Below are 19,170 nucleotides of genomic sequence, written 5' to 3' on the forward strand. Positions count from 1 at the left end.
ATTTAGAATGAGTCAGTAAATCCAGGCTGCACCAAGCATAAGCCTCTTAAACGCAGTGCATCTATGGGGTTGAGAACAACCCCAAAATAAGCAATGAGTAATGGATGATGCTGCAGGTCTGTTAAATCTGTTCAAAGGGCTTTCTTTTCTTTTTTTCTCATCAGCAAGTTCTATTTTTGATATAGTTCTGCTACGTTTTTATGTATATATTATTATATATTACGTATATATTGATGTGATAGAATAAGTTTGGAAAGATGGAAAAGATGAAAAAAAACACTGCAGTTTGGTATTAAAGAATGAGAATCTTGTTTACGAATAGTATAAACAAAAATGTACTGTAATGTGTTTTGCAACATTTCTTTTGTAATATCTATGCCCCCTGGCATTACCATTGTAATGACTGGTGTTCTTGTCATTCAGACTTTGTCCTATTTTTTGTTTGAACAATAAAGCATCTATAAAAAATTAAGGGATTTTTCCCAGGAGCATTTTGGCTTATCTCTGTGACATATGGCATTTTCCGGCTCCTTTTATGATTGCTTTAAACAGTGGTGTCCATCTTGATTGTCTCCTAAGAAACCCACTTTGGGTATCAGATACCAACAAGTTCAGCTTCACTGTACTTGTTGGTTGTTCTGGGCTCTTTGGTTACACAGGCCTACAATCTGTTTTTTAATTTGCTTCTTAATGACAAATGAAAGAATCAGATAGTGTGTTTCTTTAATGACAAATTGAAGAAACACATAATCTGCTTCTTAAATTTGTCATTAAGAAGCACATTTTCTTTTTGCAGCTGTGTTCCGGGAGGTTTTTTTTGTTCTTGTGGGATCTTTAACATCTGAATAATATATTTAGTGTCCTACATTTATCTCACCAAACGGTCCACTGACTGCTTTCATCTTTTAATTAGATAGATCAACTGTTGTCAAGTTATTTATTTTTTAACATTTTCAAAGAGTTTTATCCTTTTTTTTGTCCTGCACAATTCAAAAGCTTGAAAAACAATAGAGCGTTTTTACCTCTTTAAAAAACCCACCAAGCAGTGAATCAACGTATATCAAAATGTGCTTTCAAATTGTGTGCTTTGTGTCAGCAGGCAAAAAGTAGTTCATTCATTGTTGTGTTTTACTACTTTAGTCCATTTCACATTATTTTAGCGTTCAAAAATCACTATCTATGCAATATATCTAAAGTTTCTGCTTTTATTTATTTATTTATTTATTTTAATTTTTATCCAAGCCTCCTCTTATTCTACCCTGATGATAATCTTGTTTATACTGTAAGTCTCACCAAACGTTACTGACTAAGTCGTCTACAAAAGATTTTGATTTAATGAGGCATTTCCTTTTCTTGTAGCTAATTTTGGTCCTACCCCTTCCTCCTTTTCATTTTGGTTTTCCAGTAACTGCATAAAGTAGGCCTAAATTGTAAAGGGAAAATACGCCACAGACATAAAAAAAAGCAGGCTAAATAAAAGTAACTTGTTAGAGTCATAGCTGGGTGTAGCTCCTTCTTTGTGAGGCCTTTCAGATATGACATGCAAAGGATTCCAATTGACATTAACCTAAAATATAGAGACACAAAAATCCTTATGGAAGAAAAGAGAAAAAACATTAAAATACATAGTTAAAATTAAGGTTCTTCTTCATTTCATTGCAGAATGAACATAATATATACTTTGTAAATACATGGAAAGTAATGAGTATTAAAATTCTGTTAATTGTATGAAGTATGTTCATACTTCAGAATATACTAATACTTTTGGTTAAATGTATATTTTCTTGAATTAAAAAAGGCAGTTACAGATTTTGTGATGTTGCTTGAAGACGTCACATGATTCAACACGGAAGTCCCGCCTCCTTTTCTTGTCCATCCAATCAGTGAGAAGCTAACAGGCATTCCGTTTTCGTCCTACAGCAGTCATGGTAAACCTTGTCGAATTTATTTTCGTTTTAAAGTCTCAGTTCACTAATATACAGTTGATTTTAGAGTATAGCTTGCATGCATATTGTTCTGGTGTCTTAAAGTAACGCTACTGCAAACAAAGGGGTTATTCACGTGCTATTTCCTCGTAGTTAGCATGCAAAGCTAGTAGCATATGATGCTCAGCTGCTGTCAGAGTTTGTTTACATTAATGGCTGTTCTGTTTCTAAGTTTTTAATGTTTTAATATTTTTCTGTTAAAGAGGTTCCGTTTCTGTGGAGATTTGGACTGCCCCGATTGGGTGCTTGCAGAAATTACAACATTAGCAAAAATGGTATGAACCTGATAGTGACACTTATTTCAACTCAAAGTTTTTTTTTTCTTTCCTTTCCTCTAGCTCCATGTCAATACTTGTTTTTGTTTGTTTGTTTATTTGTCCTTTTTTTCTTAAAAGTCTAGTGTGAAGATGAAACTCCTCTGTGGTCAGGTGCTGAAAGATTTGCTGGGTGAAGGAATTGATGTAAGTCTTTGAATGTTCTATTAATGTTTAAATATTGTTGGGTTACACATCACAAATAAACAATCATCATGTCTTCTCTCAAACCTTTCAGTATGAGAAAATTGTGAAGCTTACTGCAGATGCAAAGTTTGGTATGTATTTTATTATTACTTTTAAAACTCCAATTGGTAAATATTATACTGGACATAATATTAGAAAAATGTTCCCTCAAATTATTAATTTGTGCTCACAAATTAGCATTTTCTCAGCACACACAAACTAATATTTTGCACAACCCTTTAGTATTTTCTTATCAAACAATAGTAATAAGAATTGGAGATACTAAAATAATAATTTGTGCTGTACAAATGCTAATTTGTGTGCCCATAAATTAGTATTCTTATTAATAATTTGAGGGAAGAATATTTTTTTTTTAAATACTGTCATGTGCAGGCCTCCGTTGTTTTATTTTTATTTATTTCTTTGTTTTGTTCCAAGTTACTTCTTCCACAGCTTATGGATCTGAATGTGTATCTGTTTAATGTGGTGCAGATTATGATACACTGTACACAAATATGCATATTCCTATTATAGAAAAGAATAATATAACTTTTTTAAATCTTTGTATTTAATTTTTATAAATACCAATTGTTTATTTCGGCTCCAGACCTTTTTTGCTGAGGAGCACCAGTCTTTATAGCAACCCTCTTTGTTTAGTGTACAAAGGCTTTCTGTCTGTTTTGACATCCAGTGAAAAGTAATGGTTAGTGAAAGTCAAAGCACCCCTGTGCATGTGAGAGACGAAACAATCTTACACAAAGATGTCCTTTGAGATGTAACTCTCTGTTATGTTAGACCAGAAGGAAAAAAAACACGATTAAAGACAAAAGAAAAAAAAGTAAAACAGCTGGTTTGCAATTGTTTCGGTTAAAATTGAAAATGGGGTAGTTACAGATCTTGATTGGATGCCTGATCACAAATGCTACAGACATTTTGTTAGTTATTGGGAGAATTATTCTGAAATGCCAGGTATATTCAGATTATTTTGGGATATGTAGCTTTTAAAACAGACAATGTATGTTTAGGCATGACTTTGTGTAGTTCAACAGTTGAAAACTTCATTTTTAAGATCAAATGTTCCACCAACATGGCTATGAATTTTTTCTTTGGTGTCTGTTTGTAATCCAGACTTGATCTGTGTGATTAAATAAAGAAATAAAAACATATCTCAAAAGGCCTTACTGTCAGGACCGAAACTGTTGGTTTCTTCAGCTTCTACACAATTGCCGGTTTCTTTTCAAAGAAAATAATGTGCCTTGTAGTAGTCTTTTTAAAACGGTTACCTTTTTTTTAACCTTATATTTTATAACAAACCTCTTATTTGGGAAGAGCAGTTAGTAGACATTTTGCTGTCTTTCAGAGAGTGGCGACATCAAAGCAAGTGTGGCTGTGCTCAGCTTTATTTTGTCCAGCGCAGCAAAGCATGATGTTGACAGTGAGTCTTTGTCCAGCGAGCTGCAGCAGCTTGGTCTGCCTAAAGGTTGGTCCTTTGTGTGCAGTATTAATCACTTTCTCTCTGCAGATACCTGAGGATTAATGAAGAAAGATTACATTATAGGGCAAGCCAGGGCTGGCTTTCTTCTATTGCACAATCTATCGACAGAGTTATTCAAATACTTTACAGATAAAAAGATGACATAAAATTAATTAGATAAAGTCATATTAAATACAATAGATATCAAATTTAAAACGTTAGGTAACATTTTATTTAAAACCAAACCAAAGAGATAAAACAATTTTATGTTTGTGCATATCTTTAAATTATTATTAAATTAAAGTGAATTAAGGATGTTTGAACACAATAGTTTGAAGGCAGTACTGATGAAGATCTTTTATGCCTTTACAGTTTTTATGTTATGAAACACATTTTACTTGTTGATTTATGGGCTTAATTTTTATGGATGTTGTGGTTTTTTTGAACCTGTTAAAAATGTTTCTCCACGTACAGTCTCATTCAAATGTTTCCATGTGGTTAGAGCATGCTTCTGGACTGTGCAAATCCTATGAGGACAAGCACTCTGCACTTCAGGACAAGCTCAGAGAGACCAGCCTAAGATGTAAGCATTTGTTTATTTCTATGTTTCTCTAAAGTAAGATGATTCAATTTCAATTCAATTCAATTTTATTGGTATAGCCTGAATTCACAACAACAGTCGTCTCGATGGGCTTCGTATCGGTAATGAGAAAGTAAAACATAAAATCAAAAGGATCATGAATACATAGAATTCAATAGGAAAGTACTAAATTGAACTAACTAAACAGACTAAACTAAACTGGATATCCCTGCCCTTTAACCTTCCTTCGTGGTAAGGAAAAACTCCTTAAAAAAACGGATTCCAGAAAAAACGAAGAAACCTCAGGGATGCCCACATGAAGGAGGGATCCTCCCCCAGGACGGACAGGCGATTTACCAGAACTCATAGAGAATGATTAACTTATCTAACTCTACAACTACATATTTAAAGTCCAGCTGACGAGCTTCATCCAGACGGAGTTGGGGGGACAGCCGGGGGTGCGAGTCGAGCCGGAGACAGGATCCACAGCCAGGTGTAGGAGCAGGAGCAGAGACGAGGTACTCGGTCAGGTACAGAGCAGAGACGAGCCAGAGATGAGCCAGAGGCAGGATCCACAGCCAGGTGTAGGAGCAGGAGCAGAGACGAGGTAGACGGTCAGGATCAGGAGCACGGATGAGCCAACTGGAATCTGGAAGCACTCCCACTCCCCAGGAGGGGAGAGGGAAAGAGGGAATGAATCGCACTGCACCAAACAGATGATTGAGTGTTGTAGTGATGAGCTTGTGCCTATGCAGGTTAGGCAGGCCCGTTCACTGCATGATTTTAAATCCAAGTTAAAAACTCACTTTTTCTCCCTGGCTTTTAACTCAGTGTGAGTTTATGTTTTTATTGGTTCTTATTGATTTTATTCATTTTCATTTAATTTATTGATTTTTTTATTTTATGCTGTTTGTTTTAGTTTTTTGTTTTGTTTTTACCCTGCATTGTTAAGCACTTTGGTCAGCATCTGCTGTTTTAATAGCACTTTATAAATAAAGTTGACTTGACTACCCTGCTCTGACTTTCAGTAGGAAGACTGGACTCGGTTTCTTGGCGTGTCGACTACACCCTGAGCTCCAGTGAATTGAGTGAGGTCAATGAACCTCTTATACATCTGAAACTGCAAAAACAAGGTGCAGAGTCAGGCTGTTCCGAAACTGCTGCTTTCTCTATTTCTGCTGACAAGTTCAGAGTCCTTCTTTCTGGTAAGTTTCCTTAACTCTCAGATGTCTTTAGAACAAACATGATACTTCTGCTTTCTTTTCAAACATTTCATTTTATGAAATATGTGTTTCTGCAGAGCTCAAACAAGCCCAGGCCTTGATGAACACACTACAGTGAAGACTGGAAAACCAATTGGTTGATCGGGAGTTGCCCATTTGTTGTGAAGAACTGCCTAAATGGGATTTATACATTTTGTATTGTATTAAATAATCTTAAATGTTAAATAAAATACTGCTTTAATGTTTGGAGATTCTGTGGTATATTTGTGCAGCGTTGTTGTTCGCATTGTAAATGTTTAAATAAGTAAAAATACTCTAACTTTTATTTTAGTCACGGAGATTTTCAATGATAAACCATCAATTTGATTATGGATAAAATGCAACTTGCACTGTGGCCTACATGTGCCATCATGCATCGGGGTGGAGACGAGTTTCCGGTGTTTTGCTTGTGTTTTCGCAGCTATTCCCGGTATGCATAAACATACTGTAAACAAAAGTTTTTCATAAAAGGGGAAATGGGCACATTCTATTTGTTATTTTTTTTCTTTTCTTTATTTAATTTGGTTTGTAAATACCACTAAATCTTACTAAGCACACAAAAAAAAAAAACTAGCAAGATAAAGCTCGTGAATCTCGCGATATTTTCAGTTTACTTGCAGAACGATGGTTGCACAACTTGTTTGGTAACACAAATGTTGTAAAAGCATTTTTTTGGTGCCGCATGTTCTGCCAAAGAAAGCAGCAAACTTTCATGCAGCTGAAACAGGAGCACTAAAACAAAGCACGTCTTTAAAGGCTGTTTTCGTCGCGTTGGTAAGTTTCTACGTGCCATGATGATACATTTTACAGTCTAAGTTAACAAGTGCCATTGCACACAAATACAGACTTTAGTTTATAGTTGGTGATGGGCTGAATAATTGAGCATTAGTTATGTTTTTCTTGTTTGTTAAATCCTGGTGGAAAACAAATCGATGCCTATGTATGACCAAATGTTTTAAAAAATATATTGTTCTTGCAAAATCAGTGCACTTGTTTGTTAAAAGGGTATTGCACGAGTAGTATTTTGCCATTGAAGATCATTGTTGAGCTTGTTTTGTAGGCCGATTTGAGAGAAAAGTAATTTTCTTTTCATTCATAGTTTTCCAAGATTCTGCTGCCTCTTTTCTACAACATCACATTTTAAAAAGCTTCACTGGCTTCACGATCATTTCAGAATTGAATCCAAAACATTTCTGTCCTTTTTTTGAGGTTCCTCTCCTCCATTCATGATCTTCTTCTGAACCCTCTCTTTTGTCCACCTCCTTCAGCTATCTCAGAACCTCCTCCATCCATCCAACTGCAGCCGTTTCAGCCCCTCTGCCTATTAGCTTTAGATCTCGTTCCCATCTAAACATACCAAAATTCTTCTCCCAAACATTCCATTTAAAACACCCTATTCTCAGAAGTTTCAAACTTTTTCCTTTTTTTTTGTAAAACTCCCATGTTCTTTGTTGTCTTCTGCAATTTTTAATGTTGCTTAATCTCTTCTGCATCCTTGCATGCTGTGAAATACTGTAAAATGTGATGCAAACATGTTCTATCACGAGGGCGTTTTCCTATTTCTGTAGGACGTGGCCACACATGCTGTTTTATTTTTTATTATTTGCATTTGCAGAATAGTTTTCATCCTTTTTCTTGGAAAAAAAAAATGCCTGAGGGACCAGAGTTGCACTTGGCCAGCCTGTATGTGAACAGGATGTGTGATGGAGTGGTATTTGCTGGTGCAGTCAGAAAGTCTGAAGTCAGCAAAAACCCAGAGGTGGCCTTCACCTGCGAGGCCTATCGCATAACAGCCGCTTCAAGGGGAAAGGAAGTGAAGCTAACGCTGACGCCCATCAAGAGTGACGATCCCGATCGTAGGGGAAAAGCAGCTCAGCCCATGGACATAGTCTTTCGCTTCGGAATGTCAGGTTATTTCCGTTTCACGAGCGAGGACGAAGTGCCCAAGCATGCCCACCTGCGGTTTTACACCAAAGAAAAACCCTGCAAAGTGCTTAGCTTTGTGGATGCACGCAGGTTTGGAAGCTGGCAGCCCAATGGGACGTGGCAGCCTGACAGAGGGCCCTGTATCATGTTTGAGTATCAACATTTCAGGTTCGTAAGGCTGAGAGTCTCCTATTTTCACATTCATCATTGAAACGAAAGTCTCACTTCTCATTTGCACAGCCAAAACACGGCTCACTGAAAGTAATAATGTTTCTGTAGGGAGAATGTTTTGTCAAATCTGTCTGATCGGGCTTTTGACCGGCCGATTTGTGAAGTCCTGCTGAATCAAAAGTACTTTAATGGCATCGGAAACTACCTCAGGGCTGAAATCCTTTACAGGTAAGGGTGCAAACTGGACACGATGAGCATCAGTCCACATACTGCTAAAGAAATATTGGTTTAATTGGGAACATGTTAAGCAGTCAGGCTTAGACAGTCATTGGGTTATTGGGCAGAACCCTTAACTCAACATTTCCCTCCCAGCTGTGCCAGTTATCAGTATTTTAGCCGAATCTTTGAATAAAATAATTTTTTAAATGTGTTAATGTATAATCAGAGTCGGTGTGTTGTTTACTATATTACAGTAAATCACTCATGTCAGACAGGTTTGACAGTTGTTTCGCTGTGAAATGAGTTTGCTTACCATGGCCCAGTGGTCCCACATAAACATATGAAGTAGAAGATAAAACAATTAATCTGCAATGAATTCTGTTTTGTTTCATAAAATGACTCATGATTTTTACTTTGATCAGCTTGGGTAGAAGCTGTTACTGCGAGGCACTATTATGCAAAAGCTATTTTTGACCTCCCCCTTTCTTTTTAGGTTAAACATCCCACCCTTCGTGCCGGCCCGGGGAGTACTGGAGAGCCTTGGTGCAGACGATTTGTTTGAGAATAAGAAGCCTTTGAAAGATGTAGCCACAAAGGTGAAACAGCAAAGTTGTGCATTTTTTTTTCAAGCTGAGAAAATACAGTGTCTGTTATTTCAGACAGTATTTTCTTTGTTCCTCCCACATCTCCCCAGAGAGCGAAAAAGAAAGAAGTGAAGCAAGAGGCAGGTGACCTCCTCAGGCTTTGTCACACAGTTCCTTTGGAAGTCATCAGTCTAGGTGAGTCTTTGTGCGTTTAATTTATATATTTGTTGGTTTACTCCAGTCATATAGTTCCACAGAATGCTTTCTAAATATGAAACTTTGGTGTTTTAGGTGGGAAGGGCTATGACCCTGAGAAATCAGACTACTCAGCCTTTCAGGCGTGGCTGCAGTGTTATTACGTTGATGGAATGAAATCTATTCGGGACCACAACGGCAGAACCATGTGGTTTAAAGTGGGTGCAACATTGTAATGAGAGAAATTTGAAAGAATTTGGTTTAATGCTAATGTTTCTCTATTTGTTTCAGGGAGATCCTGGTCCCATGGCACCCAAAAGTAAGCATACACTTTTGTTAAACCCAATAGAATGAAAATTGTGTTTTTAACATGTTATTCTGGTATTTTTCTTATGATGGAGGACATATATAAAGAAAACTAAACTTAAAATTGCATTTCAGAGTATGTCTTTATTCAAATAGTTGTAAATCACCAGCATTTTCTTTGCCACTAAGATGGGTGGGCCACAAGCTCTCTGCTCCACCCTATTCTGATGTATGGTGTGGGACTTTAAAAGAAAAGAAAATAGGACCTAAACTCTAGTTTTATTGATATTTTGTTTCTGTCAAGATTCAAAATCACCAAAGGCTAAAAAGAGAATTAAGAACGAGGACGACCATGATTACACGAACAAGAAAAAGGTAAAAACCATAACTTTCTTGCAGAAATGGCATCTAAAGCTGCGATTCTTAAACGTTTCGGTTTCTTTTAGAAGATCAGAAGTCAGTCTAAAAGTGCAACAAAGAAAAAGGTGGTCAAAGAGGAGGGGGAGACCGAAACATCGAAGGTAAATGAAGCAAAGACAAAGGAAGCTATTGTTGCCAGAGCAAAGACAGGAAAGACCCAGGAAACATCAAAACCACAGATCGGAACAAGATCGAGTGCACGTCAGAGGAAGGCCAACACAACAGAAGGAGCGGGAGGTAACCTTGCTGCTGAATCCAAAATTAACTTCCTGTAGCAGAGAAAAAAATGAGGACTTTTAATGTTTTTTTTTTTCATGTTTTTGTTTCAGACCAAAAGAAACTAAATGGAAAAGGATCAAGGAAGAGCAGAAAACAGGAAAACTAAGGGAGCATTTGATACTTTCAAATATTTTTTTAATAAATCATTTTTTAACAAAAATCTAGTAGAAAGGTGTTGATTGGTTTAAGTATGAAGTGATTAGTTTCATCGTTGTTTCAACCCCTGCTGTGCAGACATGTTGCACCAAATCACAAAACGAGCAGAAGTGTAACAATCTGAAACGGTCTGAAGCTCAGCATTATTCCATCCGATGTGACGTGTGCCGGCCGGGCGGGGTCCCGCCTCTCCAGGAGGTCGCAGCTGAAAGGAAAAAGGTTTTTGTTCTTAGTCAACAACAGAGAAATCCAACAGGAGCAGTCCAAACACTTACTGCCAGGCTTCTTTGACTGGAAGAGTTGTGCACAGAGTTGCAGTCAGGCTGCTCCCGTGTGATTCATAGAGACGCACCACAAGGGTCCCTTTTGCGTCCTCAGCCTGTTAGTGAAGACGCTGGAATCAGTTTCCTTTTATGGAAATCTTCAAAAGGTCAGAATGATACCTGTTTAATGGTTTCAAGTATGACTGGTTTGGTAACGGAGAAGGAGCTCCATGCTTTGGTGTCAGGATGGCACTGCATCCGCCTTAGAGGGAAGTTAAGGTTGTAAGCAGCCTGGATGACCGAGGCGTCCTGAAATGAGCCTATATGGCGAAAACATAGTATCACATGTCAAATGCATCTTGAGTTACACTAATTTGCAGCAAAAAAAAAAAAAAAAAAACGACCTGTGTGTGGCATGATGGCATAAGTGAATTGATGAGCACCCATGTCAGCTGTAGAATCTGGAGCTTTTGGTGCTCTTATCCTGAAAAAGAATCAATTTAGGTCAAAAGCGGGTCACCCGTCAACAGCATTTGATACAGCTGACTTGAGAAGCAAGGGAAACCTCACAAGGACAGAGTCATGGTGTTCTTGTGGATGGAGTAACCGTATTTGCTGTCATTTAAAAGGGAAACTCCAAAGTTGTGCTCAGAGAGGTCAGCCCATTTGTGACCCCAAACCTAGAAAGGAAATAAAAAATGTCAAGTCTTTAAAAACCATTCACATTTCTGGAATGAATTATATATACCTCAAACCTGGCCCAGTCCCAGGAAGTGTTCCAGTGTGTTGGTCTTTGCAGATGCCCAAACTGGATCTCATAGGTAGCATTGGGGCTACGGACTCTAACAGGAAATTCCACCTTAAGAAACTTGTGAGACTCCGCCCATTCCACCTGAAGGGATAAGATGTACTTTTTTTTTACTCAACAAGAAAGTCTACTGTTGAGAGGTTAAAAGAATGATGCATTTACTTTAGTGTTGAACTTGAGATAAGGACTCATGGCATCCATGACAATCTCCTGGACGATTGTGCTTTTGTCACTGATCCTGAGGGTGAAGCTGACGCTGGCCCGAAGACCGCCAGAGGACACCACATGAACCGGCTGTATGACCTCCTCCACCGGCTTCCTGTGGGATCACCATCTCTTATTCTGCGCCACGTGTTTCCTGAATTTTTCATGACACAGGGATGCACTCGACATCTAAAGAACAGTGACTGAAACCTTGTCTGAAGGTGGTAGTCCATTACATCCCAGGCATCCCAGTACAGGGGGACGTCATCAAACACGACAAACTGGTTTCCGCGACAACCATCGGAGAGGGCCTCCCTGAAACAAATGTCGGTTATTGCTTGTGTGGACACATACAAATACAGGTGTCCAGATTTTGGTTTTGGCATTACCGGTTTGCATTGATTAAATGCAGTGAGGCCAAAGTGCCATCTTGATTGATGGCAGTTCTTAAAATTCCATTCTCCATAACCACAGTGCCGTCAGCCTGCAGCGTCAGACAATCCCCGGTTAGACACAGTTGACGACAAATGCAATATTCCTGTGTGCAGTAAATACCTGGCAGGTGACAGAGACTGCCGTCACAGGTTGTATGGCTTTGATAGTTGAAATGCCAATGCTGGGAACTTCCACAAGAACTGACAAGATAGATTTAGGAGCATCAGAACTCTGTCTTCCATATACATGAAAAGTGTTTTATGAATAAAGTTTGATTTGATCAGAAGGTTAGAGAGCAGCAGAGTAACTTTTATTGATATTTTCACACCCAGATCAAGTCCGCCGGGACCATCTTTTATCTCGATTACTTCCTGACGTTCCCATGGAAGGGAGTTGAAGAGCCCAGCAGTGCTGCCCTTTGACCCCAAGGCCTCACACGCTTCATGCAGAAGGATAGAAGCATCAGCTCGGATGTCTAAAATGAAGTGGGAAAAAAAGTGGAGGATTGTAAATACATGTAGCTGACTAAATTTTGAGTAAAAAAAAATAAAAGAAGTCACCTTCATAGTACTTTAAAGCATCCTCCACAACCATGGCTGTGCAGCTGCCGGGAATCACATCATGGAACTGGTTTAGAAGAAGCAACCTGTCAGACAGACAAAAACATTTTTTTTTAAAATCAAATTCTTGAATTATAATCTAAACATGAGCAATTACAGATCTTGTTTGAACCTCCAGAGCCGCTGCAGTTTTTCCTGAGGATATGAAAAGGTTTTGCTTCGGCACAGGGCTAAGCTGGAAGCTATCTCCACATCACGAAGCAGCGCCTCACACTGGCGGTTCTCTCGTTTGATCTGCAAAGGGCACAGCAAACATCAAAAGCTAAATCTCAAATCAACATTTCAGTCCATTTAGATGCAAAGCCAAAAGGGTTTAGATCATTAGTGTCCTTTTGTTTTAGTTTTTTTTACATAAATACTTTAATTATTTTTAGAGATCAGGTTATTTGTGTGCCGTTCTGCAGTGATGCCTCTTTCAAGTCAGTGATCCAATAAAAATGCTCATTCAGTGAGTTTCCTCGGACAAGCGATTTAAAATCAAGCCAGGTTTTTAAAGCTTTGTCATAATTCCTAATATGGTTTGAGCTTTTGAAATATTCATATATGACTTACATGTTTATCTTTAATAACAGTTTATTAAAAACCTTCATTAATAACTTTCAGAAATGTGTTGATGGCAGAGAATTTCTTACAGTTCAACCAGGCCAAAAAGAGGTTTTGTTTTTGATTCTAAAAGACAAGAGAGAGAATATTTCATCAAAACAAATTCTCAATTTTTATAGAAACCTGGGTGTTAGTTTTGACTCAGAGACTATTTTACTCTGCAAATTTAAAATATAGCAAAAACAGGATTTTATTATCTTAAAAACGTTGCTGGAGTCTTTCTATTTCTCTCTCTGGCCAGCACGGAGATGCTAATGCATGCTTTGTTTATAGATTAGTTTACTGTAATGGCCACCTCTCTGTTCTTCCCAGAAGGATATCAAACCTTCAACTATTCCAGAACTCGGCTGCACTTGTACTGACCTGAGGGCGGGAATACGATACACTCATTTTAAAAATCGATGCATTTAGGATTGTTTTATGGTATTGGGGTGTCATATTTCTCTGATATGGCTTTACAGTATGAGCCCTCAGCGACCTTGAGGCCTTCTGGTACAGGCCTGTTTAGTAATTCCTAATATGTTAGAACCAAAACTTACTGCGAGGCTTCTTTCAGTTATTATGGACGTCACCTGTAGAACAGCCACCCAGAGAACCTCGGTGCTAAAGAGACTATACATGTTTTTAAAGGAAGGCTAACAATCTACCTGTTTAATCTGGCTTTTAGCTGAAATTGGGCAAAAAACTTTTTTGATTTTCACTTCATGTAATCAGATTTTCTTTTTAATTATTTGATTTGATCTTTTTTATTCATTTATATTTTTTATTCACTTTTAGGGATTTATACCCATCAATTCAGAATCATTTATTTAGTAATTTCTGTTAATATTTTTATTTATCTTATTCCTGTCACGTTGTGTTTTAACTTCAGCGTTTCCCTCAGTGAATAGAGTCGCTGCAGTGGGATCTCCTGGGTCTCGATCCTTGCTTTGATCGGGGGGCATCTTCTGTCAATATGAGGAGGGGGACGGGTGTGGACGGGCCCCAAACATATCATTTCCCCACCAGTATCAAGCCAGATTTCTACTTTGCATTGTATTTATAAATCATTTTATGCTGCGTTGTGTGCGTGTGTTTTACAATATTTTCTTTATATATGTGAAGGTTTTTTTTTTGGTTTTTACGTTGAAAATGTAAAGCACTTTGTGTTACACGTGTATGAAAAGTGCCTTTGCTAATTTACAAACGACAACAGTTAAAATGGAAAGCACCCTCTGGTTTTACCTGGGCCTGTGTGGTGTAGGTGCCATTGTGCAACTCCAAAAAGAGTTCTCCGGTCCAAGTGCACAGCAGAGAAGAGTCAGCCTGAAGCTGTGAGAAAAGCTGGTCTGGACTAGACATCTGGACCCTGGGGAGCATCAATGTTTGGAAATGAATGTTAGCAATCATAGCTCTCCACCTCAGTTATTCATTGTCCCCAAACATGACTGTAACTCCCAGCACAGTAATGGAATATTGACATAGTCAATATGACGTCAGTAGGCATGTCTCATTTCCCTTAAGGCTGGTGTTTTGAATGATTCTGCTAAATCACCCATTAGAGCAGCCATGACACCAGGAACAGTCAAAACCAATCCTTTGACTCATTTCTGGTGGGAGTGTTTTCTGCGTGGAATGGGGTTGCTGACAGCTGATGAGATAAGGTGAAGGACAGGAACTGACCTTGGAAGCCCGTCCGTATCCTGGACAAGGCGTAGCCTGTCCAACATCAGCTGGTTGGGCCCCCCGCCTCCGTCTCCAAACCCAAACAAAGCTGCGCTGTGATTGGCTCGGCCTTTGTCTTTGTTATTCTTCACAGTTTTTACCAGCTGCGGGCGGACAAAATGTTGACGCCCAGAGAGGGTTTATACGCTTCCACGGAATGTTTTAGCTTCATGTACTACGACATACACTCACATCTTCAATTTTGCCCTTCATTTCATAGGAGTTTCCGGGTGGGAAGTGGGTTAAAACCTGGGATCCATCTAAACCTTCCCAGAAAAACGTGTTGTGCTTTAAGAGACAGAGAATAGAGATGAAGCAGGAAATGTTGGAAAAGTAGTTTTCTAAGCCAGCTTGTTTAGAATACTCACAGGAAAGGTGTTGACCAGATTCCAGCTGAGTTTCTGAGTCAAGAAATTTGGAATGCCACAACCTCGCATAATTTGAGGAAGCTGAGCAGAGTAGCCAAATGTATCTGGAAGCCAGAACTGCAGACCCCAAAGAAAGATATTGTTCGTCTTTATAACATCATAAAACAAAAGGGGATGTAGACACTGTACAAAGGAATCTCTCCTTATTATTTTTGACATTACCTCTTTGCAATAAGTCCCAAACTCTTGGTTAAAGAAGCGCTGGCCCTCCAGGAACTGTCGGATCATTGACTCTCCCGAGGGCAGATTGCCATCCTAAGGGGCAAATATATAGTTACTAAAGAGGAACCAAACAGGACAATGAGCACTTAAAAAAGCCAAAAGAATTTCAGCAGACCCGTTGTTACAGCTTTAAAGACCCACTCTGCTCATCTGTTGATCTTTTGAAAAAGTACTACAAGTGGTCTTTTAATTTGGATTATGCTGTTTTTAGCCAAAATAAAAAAAGAAATCTGTTTCACTTTCTAGGCAGTTTCTTCAGAGCAGCTGTAGGTCAACAGAAGTTCGTCTCTGAGTTGTGGGAGGGACCGTTGGGGCAAAGCAACCCTGCCCCCTTTCTCCACACCCATAACACAGAGCTGCTTACAGGCTCCCAAAAATGGCGAGCAATTTCGGAGCTATCCAGCCGTACAGTTTGGAGTCAGATGTCAGCTCGGACGGGGAAACCAAAGATGTAAATGGATCTAGTCGTGTACAAGTGGATGCATCAGAATGGAGCAGAGCAGGGAGCTTGTGAGCCATCCAGCATATTTTCCATGTCACAGATGATCTTTTGCAAATGGCATTTTTTGTTTGCTCCTAATTAACAATGACTAAGGAAGAAATACTCAGAAATGCAATTTTAAGCTTAATTTTTTAAAAACATTTCTTCCATCAGAAAAATGCAAAACTGCGACGGGCGGGCCAAAGTCTCGCTGCTCCGCTCGATTCCACCTGCAGACAAATACAAGATCTATTAACGTCTTTGTTTTTCTTGTCTGAGCTGGCATCTGGCTCAAAACTTTACGGATGGATATTTGCTCACCATTTTCTTGTTAGCTTGGGGTTTTGAGGGGCTGTAAGCTAGTGGAAGAGAGTCTAAACAAAGGGATCATGGGAAATAAGTGGATCCTTCCTTCCACGCCAACAGTTTTACCCACAACTCAGAGGGGAAATTTTTTTAATTTAGGCTAAAAACGGCATGATCAAAATGAAAAGACCACTGGGAACGATTTTAAAATAGATCAAAAGTGGATTTAAGTTCTAAGATTACCATTTCTACCCATGTTCCTCCAACTGGAATGAACTGGCCTTTCTTCACAAAATACTGAATCCTGGAGAAAAGTCCTGGGTACCAGCTCTTTACCCACTGGAACTGCTGGGCCTTAAGCAACACAAACATCAGAATCAGAATTACTTTATTGATCCCACACGTGTGAAATTTGTTCGTCACCATAGCAACTGACAGCAGAGGGAAAAAAAGACAATATAAAAATAAAAAAAAACAAGAACAAAGAAAATGTAGCATAAATGCAAACAACAAGGTGGTATAATTTAAAAAGCTATTTACAGAACAGTGCAGGGAAAAAGATGTGCAAAAGAAATGTGCAAAAAAGAAACAAAAAATGTGCAAAGGTTATCTGTTGCATTGTGACATGGTCAAGCATGGAATAATGTATCAGATTGGTAGAGATCCCCAAAAAAACAAGTACTGATAAAGTTTACCTGAGAGCAGGTAAAGGTGAACTCTGGGTTCTTTTCCATTAGACTGATCACCGTCACCCAGCTCCGGCCACACTTCCGAATTGTTTCTTCATAGGGCCACAGCCAGGCTGCAAACAGAGAATCTTGTTTAGGCACCACCTACTGCAATAGTTTTGAAGAACTGAAAACAATGGACAGAAAAGAGAAAAGTAAAAAAGAGAGACCAGAGTCTATGTGGCAGTGACCCATTGCGTGGACAGTGTGTTGGCTTTCTCCGTTTCGCTGGTTAAAGAACTTGCAAGCCAGGTTGTGTGCTTCAGAGAAAGAGCTGGGATCTGTGGGGTCACAGCGATTCACCATCTCATTGACTGTGAAAAGAGCCTGGTACCCTCGCTGCTCTCTTTCTCCAAGTTCCTGTTTATCAGGTGCAAAAAAATGATGCCAGTCCAATGCCATGTATCAACATGTTTTCACTCAAATGTGACAGTACCTTAACAATGTCAACAAGCATCTCAAATTCTGTCAACAGCTCCCTGACATCCCTGTTGAAAATCACCAGCTCAGCTTTGTGAATAGAAAATCTCCTGTTTGGGTCTGGAGTTGCAATCATGGATCCCTGTCCAGCTCCAAACAGCCCATTGCAAGCCACCTCCACGTATAAGGTGAAACTGCAGGATCAAGGAAGGAGGAAATTAGCCATTTAGAGAGTCAAAATAATTTTGGATGGGCAACAAAGTCCTATTTTAGTCAGCTGACCTATGAGGGTCTTCACTTTGAAGACAGTCCGATAGGATATAGCTTGTCTTTTCCCCTTCTTTAGTCAAACCCTGAAAGCAAAGACTTTACAGCTGTAGTTATCCACCCAAAAGGCTTCTGTTTAACAAGTCTACGCTTAACCAAAAACTGAAAAGCTTAAGCAACAAGAGATCTTTAGAATTGTATCTCCATAGTAACTATATTACCTGTACTGGATGTCCATCTTTCCAGACCATTCCTTCCCCATCACTTTCCCACAAAAGATGGACCTCTTTGCCCCTCCACGATTCAGGAATTGTCAGTGTCACTTTAAACCAGCAAGTCCACCACCTTCAAGAAGCTTTGGTTAGAGGTTGGACATCCACACACACAAAAAAGAAAAACCTATTTGTACCTAAAAACCTCACTCACGTTGGCCCAAAGGTGTCTCCCACTGTGTACGGTTCAAACTTCTGCGTGGAAGCCTCAGAAAATGGAATTCTCTTGGGGGAGATGAATGAGGCAATGGACTGCAGGGGGCAGGAGTCTCCATAAAGTCTGCAGAAACCAACTCAAAAAATTCAACTCAGATAAGTGGTAGCATGTTCTAATAATGTTCCTTTTGGATTATTTTGATGTGAAAAAACAACAGTGGGCTGAACTTCAGGAAACTAATATCTGAATAGATTTAGCATTAATTTTTGTTTACTTGTTTGTTTGTTTGTACACATTTCATTTACACTTGATTATCTTGCAAGAAATACAAGGACTCTGGAAAACTTCAGCTGCACTGTTCAGTACCCATGAATTTCTCTCTGAGTCACTCTAGTTGAATTTTTTGGCTAAAGATGTCCTGGATTGATTTTAGGTCAGTAAATTGGATCGTTCTAAATTAATCAATATCATATCAACTAGGAATCGGATCAGCAACCTTATGAATTGAAATAAATCGACCCCTGACCCCTAGTTAACATCTTATATTTTTGTTCTCAAAGTTGTTTTTTTGTATTTCGAACAAAATTAGGAATGATATACGTCACAACTGTGTCTTTTTCAACTTTCTATTGAATACAAACACTAAACTCAAACTAAATTATTTATGTAGTATTATTTTATTATAATTTTTGTACATTTTTAACCTTTGATCTATAATTTGACTGTTTGCAATTTATTGTTTTTCGTTGTTGAGCTTATGAATGCTCGTATGCCCTTCACGTCTGTAATCTCACAGGTTGCCAATAAAGTTAAATAAACATCTGAATGTCAAAGCATCACAAAAGCTTTCGTTGCTTCTTTTATTTCATTCACTGAGTCTGTTGTTGGAGCCTTACCGTCCTCTCAGGTTGCAGTCTGTGAAATACACGTCAGAGATAAACTTCTCGGCTCTCTCCAAAAGTGTACGCCTGTTTTTCAACACGGGTTGGCGATACATGCTGAAATAACCACAAAATATCCAGAAATAAGCAGTCTTTTGTGAAGAAATTTAGTTATCCCGGAAGCTGCACTTTTCCGCGACCCGGAAGTGAATGTTGTTTACTCAGGCTATAGTTACAATAATCAACCGCTAGATGGCAGAGCAGCTCAACACCAGCAAAAGGGAAACTGAGCGTGCATATGTGAGAAAGTAGAA

At 38.8% G+C, this 19,170-nt stretch overlaps 3 protein-coding genes across 6 annotated transcripts; 2 read left to right on the top strand and 1 right to left on the bottom strand.

The window, feature by feature from the left end:
• The first annotated feature begins 1,830 nt into the window (after nucleotides 1-1,830).
• On the top strand, nucleotides 1,831-6,011 carry commd4 (COMM domain containing 4). Its single transcript, XM_004069627.5, has 8 exons — nucleotides 1,831-1,928; nucleotides 2,189-2,260; nucleotides 2,381-2,446; nucleotides 2,538-2,577; nucleotides 3,846-3,965; nucleotides 4,462-4,542; nucleotides 5,568-5,744; nucleotides 5,840-6,011. Exons 1-8 carry the CDS (start codon nucleotides 1,926-1,928, stop codon nucleotides 5,878-5,880), a joined length of 600 nt encoding a protein of 199 aa, XP_004069675.1. The 5' UTR covers nucleotides 1,831-1,925; the 3' UTR covers nucleotides 5,881-6,011.
• A 179-nt stretch (nucleotides 6,012-6,190) lies between these two features.
• neil1 (nei-like DNA glycosylase 1) lies at nucleotides 6,191-10,061 on the top strand. 4 transcript variants are annotated; one of them, XM_004069628.5, is made up of 10 exons: nucleotides 6,191-6,575; nucleotides 7,417-7,895; nucleotides 8,007-8,126; nucleotides 8,611-8,713; nucleotides 8,812-8,896; nucleotides 8,993-9,114; nucleotides 9,188-9,215; nucleotides 9,507-9,577; nucleotides 9,649-9,859; nucleotides 9,952-10,061. In XM_004069628.5, the coding sequence occupies exons 2-10, from the start codon at nucleotides 7,450-7,452 to the stop codon at nucleotides 10,005-10,007; spliced, it is 1,242 nt and encodes a 413-aa protein (XP_004069676.1). In that variant the 5' UTR covers nucleotides 6,191-6,575; nucleotides 7,417-7,449; the 3' UTR covers nucleotides 10,008-10,061. The 4 variants fall into 4 exon arrangements, with proteins under 4 accessions (XP_004069676.1, XP_078804845.1, XP_011474404.1 ...); XM_078948719.1 differs by having other exon boundaries at nucleotides 9,976-10,061; XM_011476102.4 differs by having other exon boundaries at nucleotides 9,652-9,859.
• Nucleotides 10,015-19,095, bottom strand: man2c1 (mannosidase, alpha, class 2C, member 1). The gene is made up of 26 exons (XM_004069994.5): nucleotides 18,872-19,095; nucleotides 17,973-18,098; nucleotides 17,768-17,891; nucleotides 17,562-17,632; nucleotides 17,296-17,473; nucleotides 17,030-17,219; nucleotides 16,827-16,933; nucleotides 16,375-16,485; nucleotides 15,285-15,377; nucleotides 15,063-15,179; nucleotides 14,887-14,982; nucleotides 14,653-14,798; nucleotides 14,215-14,338; nucleotides 12,500-12,621; nucleotides 12,328-12,413; nucleotides 12,096-12,242; nucleotides 11,888-11,967; nucleotides 11,722-11,816; nucleotides 11,543-11,647; nucleotides 11,291-11,447; nucleotides 11,069-11,212; nucleotides 10,891-11,000; nucleotides 10,725-10,804; nucleotides 10,501-10,640; nucleotides 10,333-10,436; nucleotides 10,015-10,262 (listed from the first exon to the last, which is right to left on the bottom strand). The coding sequence occupies exons 1-26, from the start codon at nucleotides 18,970-18,972 to the stop codon at nucleotides 10,151-10,153; spliced, it is 3,066 nt and encodes a 1,021-aa protein (XP_004070042.1). The 5' UTR covers nucleotides 18,973-19,095; the 3' UTR covers nucleotides 10,015-10,150.
• Nucleotides 19,096-19,170: the final 75 nt, after the last annotated feature.

This window comes from Oryzias latipes, chromosome 6 (genome assembly GCF_053564925.1).
Source record: "Oryzias latipes strain Hd-rR chromosome 6, Olatipes_Hd-rR_3.1".
Lineage (NCBI taxonomy): Eukaryota > Metazoa > Chordata > Actinopteri > Beloniformes > Adrianichthyidae > Oryzias > Oryzias latipes.

Excerpts from the sequence above, each read along its gene's own strand:
- neil1 (XM_004069628.5), top strand. The coding sequence starts at position 7,450 with ATGCCTGAGGGACCAGAGTTGCACTTGGCCAGCCTGTATGTGAACAGG. Across the intron at positions 9,578-9,648 it reads ATTACACGAACAAGAAAAAG|AAGATCAGAAGTCAGTCTAA; the intron begins GTAAAAACCATA and ends GGTTTCTTTTAG. Across the intron at positions 9,860-9,951 it reads CACAACAGAAGGAGCGGGAG|ACCAAAAGAAACTAAATGGA; the intron begins GTAACCTTGCTG and ends TTTTTGTTTCAG.
- man2c1 (XM_004069994.5), bottom strand. The coding sequence starts at position 18,972 with ATGTATCGCCAACCCGTGTTGAAAAACAGGCGTACACTTTTGGAGAGA. Across the intron at positions 17,892-17,972 it reads GGAGACACCTTTGGGCCAAC|GTGGTGGACTTGCTGGTTTA; the intron begins GTGAGTGAGGTT and ends AGCTTCTTGAAG. Across the intron at positions 12,243-12,327 it reads TGCTTTAAAGTACTATGAAG|ACATCCGAGCTGATGCTTCT; the intron begins GTGACTTCTTTT and ends ACTTCATTTTAG.
- commd4 (XM_004069627.5), top strand. Across the intron at positions 2,261-2,380 it reads TTACAACATTAGCAAAAATG|TCTAGTGTGAAGATGAAACT; the intron begins GTATGAACCTGA and ends TTTTCTTAAAAG. Across the intron at positions 2,447-2,537 it reads TGCTGGGTGAAGGAATTGAT|TATGAGAAAATTGTGAAGCT; the intron begins GTAAGTCTTTGA and ends CAAACCTTTCAG.